The sequence below is a fragment of the Grus americana genome, chromosome 8 (genome assembly GCF_028858705.1).
Source record: "Grus americana isolate bGruAme1 chromosome 8, bGruAme1.mat, whole genome shotgun sequence".
Lineage (NCBI taxonomy): Eukaryota > Metazoa > Chordata > Aves > Gruiformes > Gruidae > Grus > Grus americana.
The window spans coordinates 30260869-30269660 of record NC_072859.1 but is presented as its reverse complement, the minus strand read 5'-3'; the positions used below and the strand labels follow the sequence as shown (position 1 = coordinate 30269660).

The window sequence follows — 8792 nt, the reverse complement described above, 5'->3', positions numbered from 1 at the left end:
TGGCCAGGGGAGGGAAGGAAGAATGGGCTGTGCTCGGCTTTAGCTGGAGTAGCAAACTGATTCAGCAGGTAACCTAAGCCATAAATAAATGCAGTTGTGCAGGTGAAAAAAGTCCTCTCTGCAATGTGTACCTTAAAGAGCTGGAGGTATCCAAAGTAGATTAAACAAACAAAAAATCTCTCTTCCCTGAAGGCTGCTCTGAAAAGGAAGGTGTCAGGGACCAGGAGAGCGCATGGAAAAAATCACCTGGAAGAAATGGGCCTGGCAGAGCCTTGCTTATATCTCAAAGCAGAGTCTGATGGCATAGGACAGACTGTGGGGCAGAAGAGCTCACGTGCACCTCTAAGTTGTTCCATGCTGTCTGCAAAGTTGGGGAGGCGCTGGCTGTCCCACGCTAACCCCAACTGATGTTCAGACAGATTCGCAAGATTACAGCAAACAGATCTCAGACAGGCCTGCTGACAGCAGCTGCTATCGCTTTTGTCAATCCGTTTTCAGGATTTTTGCTTCTCGCGCATTACCTAAACAGAAGAAACACAGCCCAGCACCAGGAAAATAAATACTGCAGGTCTTGGCATTGCAACTCTGGAAGCAAAACCTAGGTCCTTCATTGATCCTGAACTCCTTCCGTGACAGTACAGGACACGTGAACTCAATTACAGCTGAGCAGTTTGAAGTTATTTAAGTGGGAAATGGAGCTGAATCCTTCTAAGAAATAAATTGAGGGTTTTCACATCTCTTACTACAGTTTGGTCAACAAGTGTTAAGTCTTTATTGACGTATTATCCGTATAATCACCACTCACATATCCGCCAATTTGTGTCTCATGCTGTCTGCAACACACCTAACCTTAACTTTCTGCAAATGAAATGTCTGTATGCCAGAGCATCACTGTTTTCAGAAAAGCCGGCTGTTTGAAGGTACCGTCACAATCTGCACAGAAAGAAATGGTCTTGCACTGGCCCAAGCAAACAAAACAGGACTTGGGTGTTAAGAGAACCTGCAATTATCTAATGAAATGTAGGGAGTTCAACACCATAGGTAAGTTTTGAGTGTTTCTTTAGCTTTTAGTGTCCCGAGAAGAAAAAAGTATTTAGCAGGTCCACGTAATGACACTCAGTCCTGTTTTAGGATGAAGACTAATTTGTAGTTTTCCCACTGCATTATTTGTCCTTAAGTTACTCTTCAGAAATAGTGCTGCCCATGACTGATAAAAAGATACTTCCTCATGGTATATTAGACTTCAACTCCCATGACCATGAATAGGCAGGTTTCACTCATCCCCATATTTGCTTCTGTCTACCCTGATAACTCAGAAAAAGGTTTGTGACCAGTCCCTTGTGTACATACACACACAGGCAGAACAGAGAATGCTTTATTACCTACCAGCAGAGAAACATCATGCCTGTCACAGCCTTAATAATAGCTTATGGATAACAAGATTATTTGTGGCACTAGAGAAATCAGCAAAATGAAAGGCAAGATTTCCAGTTTTTAACTGGAAAGAATTAAAACAATAGTTTGTTGCTTAAATTTGTCCACACAATCATTCTGAACCATGTTCCTCTGGAGGAAAAAAGCCTTTAAAAAGAGTATTTTGCTTATAACCTAATTTTATTTAGAAAATTCATTTCAAGTTTTTTCACGTTACAGTAAGAACAAGCACCACGTTTAAACCATGAGTGAGGTACAGAGGTCTGAGTGAGCTGCTCATTAAACAGCAGAGGCATTAGACAGCACCTATACTCCAGGGCACTTTGATTTACCCCAGCTTTAGAAAATGCCCACGATTGCAGGATGACTGAGCCTACGGAATGGTGGATAGCAAGTTATGGAAACCCATTTTGCATCCAACTCTGGAATGCAACAAAGGCAAATCACCTGGCTTGGCAAAACAGCTAGCTCTTGCCACAGGCAGGGCCCAGCCGCAGCAGGGATTTAGGGGTAACTACAGTTTGCAGTTATCCACTAGGAATCTCCTCCCTAGACCAATTACCCTGAATTCCCAGTATTTCCTACCAGCACAGCAGAGAGCTGCTCCTTTGTGTTATTCAGCTGATTACACCTGAAGATCCACATCAGGGATGGAGCTAAACTGAGGCGTGACAAAGGGGCAGAAGTAAGAAACAGGTAAGTCAAAGAAGGCTTTGTAGGATGAAATTATACAGCAGCGTGGAAGAAACTTTTCTTGCAACAAGCCCACATGGATTTTCACTGAGTCAGATTTACAGCACCACTTTCATCATTAGTTCTTGTCTTCAGCAGCCCTGCTCATAGAGAGGTGCCAAGTGAGTCACGCTGCCAGCACTTCTGCACTCCCCTCACAACAGAAAGGGCTCCCAGTTCCACAGAGATGTAGGCACACGAAGTTCTCGCTCAGGATCAAGCACGACACCTCACTTTTTATGGCTCTGTACAAATGCAGGGACAGTGAGCGTGCCAGTCTTGACTTCTGCTCGGATTTCAGGTTTGTGCTTTAATGAGAAGACAAGAGCTCGCACCATTCTGCGATACGGTGTGCTAATGAGACGGGAAGAGAGATGAAAAGCTTCTCGCTCAATATTTTCAGCCAGTGGGTGATCAATCTGAAAACAACAAAGTACAAAATTAGATCTTTACATTTAATAAGGAGACCGACTGATTGAAATTAGAGTTTGATGCTTTTCAGTGTTTCTTCATTAATCAGCTTAGATTCAAGGAAATCTACTTCCCATCACAACTGTAACAGGAAGAGCAATTTAATTCCACCCTAGCAATTAAGGAACAAGGCAATGTGGTCTGTAGCAGGGAACACAGCCACATCTCCAGCTGGGTGGCAGTACTTTGCCATCACAACAGGAAACTAATCTGCAACTAGCTTTGGGTATCAAGCTCAACTGCAATTATAAGCAATGTTGGACCATCTCCATAAAGCTCACGTTTGATCTTGCCGATGTAAGGTACCTTGGATACTATTTTAAACTTAATTCAGACAGCAACTCTAAGATATGTCAAACACTTGTGTACTGGGTTTGTGTGGCAAGGTTTTGGTAGCGGAGGGGCTACAGGTGTGGTTTCTGCGAGAAGCTGCTAGAAGCTTCCACTCTGTCTGATAGAGCCAAGGCCAGCTGACTCCAAGAAGGACCTGCCAATAGCCAAGGCCGAGCCCATCAGCAACAGTGGTAGCGCCTCTGGGAAACAGAGTTAAGAAGGGAAAAAAAAACAACTGTGAAACTGCAGCTGGAGAGAGGAGTGAGAATATGCAAGAGGAACAACTCTGCAGACACCCAGGTCAGTGCAGAAGGAGGGGCAGGAGGTGCTCCAGGCACCGGAGCAGAGATTCCCCTGCAGCCTGTAGAGGACCCCACACCAGAGCAGGTGGAGACACCTGAAGGAGGCTGACCCCGAGGAAAGCCCGCATTGGAGCAAGCTCCTGGCAGGACCTGTGGAGAGAGGAGCCCACGCCAGAGCAGGTTTTCTGGCAGGACTTGTGACCCCGTGGGGGACCCACGCTGGAGCACTCTGCTCCTGAAGGACTGCACCCCATGGAAGGGACCCATGCTGGAGCAGTTCATGAAGAACTGCAGCCTGTGGGAAGGAATCATGTTGGAGAAGTTTGTGGAGGACTGTATCCCATGAGAGGGACCCCATGCTGGAGCAAGGGAAGAGTGTGCAGAGTCCTCCCCCGAGGAGGAAGGAGCAGCAGAGACAACGTGTGATGAACTGACCACAACCCCCATTCCCCATCCCCCTGTGCTGCTCGGAGGGGAGGAGGCGGAGAAAATCGGGAGTAAAGTTAAGCCTGGGAAGAATGGAGGGTTGGGGGAAAGGTGTTTTTAAGATTTGGTTTTATTCCTCATTATCCTACTCTGATTTGATTGGTAATAATTGAATTATTTTTCCCAAGTTGAGTCTGTTTTGCCCATGATGGTAATTGGTGAGTGATCTCTCCCTGTCCTTACCTTGACTCACGAGCTTTTTGTTATATTTTCTCTCCCCTGTCCAGCTGAGGAGGGGAGTGATAGAGCAGCTTTGGTGGGCACCTGGCCTCCAGCCAGGGTCAACCCACCACAACTTGGCAACTCTGTCTGGTGCTATAAAGGGAAATGTGGGCTCTCTGTGTGTAGAAGGAGGTATAATTAAGAATGCAGAAAGGGATTTGCTAAATGTTAATTATGTAGTTATTGCTTCAACATGTGCCAAAACCTGTAATTTAGCACAGCTTAGAAAAAAAATCCCCCACCCACCAAGAAACAGTTTTAATTTCACTTCTGCCTTTTGTGATGGGGTATCTCCCATGCTTTGCATACAGGAGATTCCAGCATGCCAAGTAGTATTCCTCCAAGTTCTTTGCTACCCATCACTAAACTGCCGCTCTGCTGGGCAGCACTAGAAGCCCCTTGGATCCATTCAGCCCCACCTTCTCTTCTCCTTTTTGTCAGCCTCTCAAGGGTGCCCCTGCTCCCCATTTGCTGGACCTCTGTAGCTCCCTGCCTATAAATGCTGTTCATCTGCTGCTGCAAGCTCTGCTTGGACATACACCAGTAGCTGCAAGCTAGAAGGGTGTTTCTCCTTGCTGTGCTTTCAGGTGAGTCCTGTTCAGAGGTGATTCTGCTTTACCCAATACTACTTATTTTAGGGTAGTACCATAGCCTTTATGTCCCACAGGTTCAGGCTTTACTACCAGTCTTATCAACGTGCTTTCCAAGAACTAAGTTCAATCCAGTGGCCTAGCAAAGATGACCTCCCACCTTTCCATTCTGAGGCATTCCCACAGCAAACCATCCTTTTGTGCTGCCTCAGTCCAGATGGACTGGAATTTGGAGAGGTTGTTCTCACAGCTAGCAAGCACATAGCTTTGAAACTCCTGAGTGCTTATCACTTGACTTGCCATTTAAAGGATAATTAATGAATAAATTAAAAAGGATAATTATTATGGCATTTCATAGACCAAGCAAACTAGTCATTAAGCCTTACAGCAAAGCCCTGTTCATTTACTTAAAGATACCTGAGGGATCTGGTATTTATCACCACTTTATATACTGTCAACCTTGCCTCTCTGTTTTTGCAATAGATTTAAATTTACAAATGTTTAATTACTTAAATATGAAACACCTAAAAGGTCCCAGTGTTGCTTTCACAGCTGTTACGTAGTAGGAAAAACTTTTATGTCTATTAACTTCCTCCTTTTCTTGTACAACTCAACTGCAGTAGATACACATCTATTCTGTTGACTAGTTATGTAAATGAGAGCAAATACACCTGACTTACAATTAGCATGTTTACTTGGTTAACAACAACAAAAAAATGATCTACCTTGAAAACAAAGCTACTTATAAATAGGGACATGCAGTGAATCACTGAAAATAGGAACAGATCATCTGGTCTTGTCCCCACTCTGCAGGCTGGACCAGCTTTACAATAGCTGAAAAAGGTTTGTTTAATTTGTTCCTACAAGAAGTAACTCTTTGAGCCGAAGACGAATAGATCTGAACGCTACCTCTAGATCCAGGGCTTCACAAAGCAGCTTCCGTGCGTTCTTTCTGAAAGCCTCGCTCTTGGGATCGCTCCTGACCTCTATTGAGGGCTTGTTTGAATGGTTTTTGATGAAAGTTCGCCACTCCGTGTAAACATCTTTGGCGAGGCTGGCCACATCGTGATCTGAATGTTTGCGCATCTTATTCACTGTGTGACCTGGAAAACAGCGACAGCTCCTTCAGCTTTGGTGGGTGGACAAAATATAACAGACACCAGTCAAATCATATTGGTGCTAAAACAGCCACATGCATTTTTAATTCAGGTAGCGTCAGCAAAACAACTAGAGCATTGACACAAATATAAAATTATTAGGAATGATGCCTGAAGTTCTCATTCCTTGACTTCTGCAGTGATTTTTGCCTGAGCAATTAGCAAGTAATTGACCTATACATGTGAAAACTACCTTTCCAAATCACCAAGGTGTGGAGAGACACTTATGTAATACAGGGCTACATTAATTTTCTAAAAAGATACTAGATCTGGTGAAAGCTTCTAATACTGGCCTACACAGAATGTTGTTTTTAAACTGAAAACCCCTTTAAGGAAGCAGATGTTGCTGGTGATGGCTGTAGCATTTTAACATGCAAATATCACGGTGACTCCAAGCAGAATCTTTCCAATCGACAGGGCCTGCAGAAAGGGTTTCCTCTGAGAGGAGACAAAAGGGACCTTCTTCCAGCAGGGTATTTCTTTCTGACCAGTAGCGCTGTTGGCCAGGAGATGTCACTGTTAGGCTTCCGTGGCTCTTCCAGCCCAGCTGCACTCGGGGAAAAAATCTCAGGAAAAGCCTGAATAAGCTGAACATGGCAAACGAAATGACATCACAGAGGTACGGGGAAAGGGGCAGATCGCATCTCCTTTTCTAAGGAAAGAGGGGCCCTTTGAATAGAGATCCAGCTGCTCTAACGGCAAACAAAGGCCAACACGACCGTCTTTCACGCCAGGATGCTCTCTGCAGACATGAAAGGCAGGGACCATGTGGTCTCACATCATCCCTCCCCCAAGTCCTATGTAAAAGAGCCAGACATAAGGCTGTGGCATTGCATGGAGCTGCTGGTCCGCTGGGGATTTCTCAGTGTGAGGATGCAATGAGCAGTTCTGGGCCAATCTAAGGAGAAATTTTCACGTGTTCAGAAGATTCAGCCAGGTCAAATAGATGAGACATGTCTTGGATAGCAAGAGAGCACTCTGCCATGTCCCTGACAGCAGGAGAAGGAATAAGACACCCAGGTGACCAAGAAGAACTTTTCAAAAATTTGACCACAGAAGGGATGATGCAGTATTTGGTAATAAGCAAGCAACCTGGGAGCAATTAGAGGATAGCTGACTTTTTCAGTACAAGCTCTGAAAACTGCAGGCTGGATATCAACAATTTTTTATTGGCAGCTACACTTGTTTCTTAAAAAGCTTGCAAGCTAGTCTCTTTTGTAATGACAAGCCAAGCAGACACAAGACAGCCTAATATTCACAGTCTAGATCAGACAAGATGTACCTATTTTTGTTGAAAGTAACACTTCTTTGGAAGGTATCTTCTTCTTCAGCTCCTCCAAAGCTTCAATCAAATTCTCTTTTGGTTGCCCAGGAAGTTCAAGCATACACTTCCATCGTTTTATGTCTTCCACAACCACAACTCTCTGGAAAAGAGAAAAGCCATTAGGAAAGCGGAATGTTCTTATTATAAATAAGGACACTGGCCTCATCTCGGCTAATGGGGCTGTTATCAACACATGAATTATTGATTATGGCATGAATCAGAGCACAGAATACATGAAGGCTTAGAACAATGAGTACTTGCTTGAGATCAGCACCCTACTGCAAATCAAGACAGAAATAACTAGAAGGCAAAGTGAGATGCTTAACCTTGGTCTGCCAAACTTAGGGCACATAACAGCAAATGTCTGCTAGAAGAGAAGTGTTTTGAACTTAAGGAGTCCATTGTATAAATATCTCTTAATAAAAAAAGGGATAAGAAGGAGGCAGCTAATTAGCAGCCTAGCAGAATCTGAATCCTGCTTAGATTAGCTTTAAAGTAATGACAGCAGAGAGAAACAAAGCATTAGGGAGCATGAAGACAAAATAAAGTACACTGGCTGTTTGCACAATGTTTTTCACCCAAACTGGTTTTGCCACCGATGTTGACAGAACGGGCTGCAAAAAGTGCGAGTCTCATATTTCGGATGTGAGGCATCTTGCAAAGATTAAGTAATGGCCGGACAGCTGGGGTGCTTTATGTGCCAGTCTTTTGCTTTTGGCTTTACATTTAACAAGCTCTTTGGTGCAGCAAATGTTTTCCTGTTCTGTTTCCACAAACAGGTGGCAAAGAGGAGCTCAGTTCCTATGCAGGTCTCGCGCAGGACCACCACAAGGGCTCTCCTTGCTGGAGAGAGGTGGTGCCAGCTGGCTGAACTCGAACTGTGTGCCCAACCTGACCCTACGCCACACCAAACAGGCAGGAAGGACCCATGTTATAACCCATCTCAGTTTAGGAAACCCCTTTCAATGCAGCAGACTCCTCTGCACCTTTCTAACTTCGTTTCCGAATGCACCCATCCCACTCTCAGTGAGGATGCCACCTCAACGCTGCAAAGATTTCAGTGAAGAACTGGAACCACAGGTGAATCACTACATGGGCACAGAGCGACTGCTGGGAAGGCATACTGGGATTAACACCTTCGTGATCTTCCCGAACTGATGTCTGTTACGATCAGGGTTTAATCTACAAAACGTTCCTCCCGCTGTCACCCCACGGTGCTCAGCTCTGTGCAGAGGCGGGATGGCAAAGGCCTGACACCCCTTGTTCTGCCCGAGGCGCCTCAGGGCCAGGCTGTCTCCTCCCGGGGTGCTCCCGCCACCCTCGCACACAGCCTCTATGGAACAGCGCGGTCCTGCCCCAGCGCAAGGCCGGGGGAAGGTCTTGCCTTGTGCCCTCGAAGGCAGCGGGCCCCGCAATAGCACCCGGTGCCGCGGGGAGAAGACCTCCCCTCAGGCCCGGGAGGCCGGGGCGAGCCGTACCCTACACCCCACCCTGCCCAGTGCCGGCTCCCGGCTGTGACCTGCCTTGAGGGACTCGAGGGTGGCCTGCCGGTAGGCGCGGGGGGCCGGCCCGGCCCGGCGGGGGCTCTCCGGGCAGCGGGCCCTGCGCACCACGAACCGGTCCATCCTCCCGCTCCACCGCCCTCCCGGAGGCTGCTGCCCTGCCCTTTCCGCCGGGTAGTTCCCGGCGGAGGCGAGGCCCGATAGGATGGCTGGAGCTGCCCCGCCGCACGGACTACATC

The 8792-nt window shown here is 46.4% G+C and overlaps 1 protein-coding gene across 2 annotated transcripts; it reads right to left on the bottom strand.

Moving 5' to 3' along the window:
- Nucleotides 1–1361: 1361 nt before the first annotated feature.
- On the bottom strand, nt 1362–8754 carry TCEANC2 (transcription elongation factor A N-terminal and central domain containing 2). Of its 2 annotated transcripts, none has more exons than XM_054833505.1 (4): nt 8575–8754; nt 7010–7151; nt 5480–5673; nt 1362–2585 (listed from the first exon to the last, which is right to left on the bottom strand). In XM_054833505.1, exons 1-4 carry the CDS (start codon nt 8674–8676, stop codon nt 2397–2399), a joined length of 627 nt encoding a protein of 208 aa, XP_054689480.1. In that variant the 5' UTR covers nt 8677–8754; the 3' UTR covers nt 1362–2396. The 2 variants fall into 2 exon arrangements, with proteins under 2 accessions (XP_054689480.1, XP_054689478.1); XM_054833503.1 differs by having other exon boundaries at nt 7010–7147; nt 8571–8729.
- Nucleotides 8755–8792: the final 38 nt, after the last annotated feature.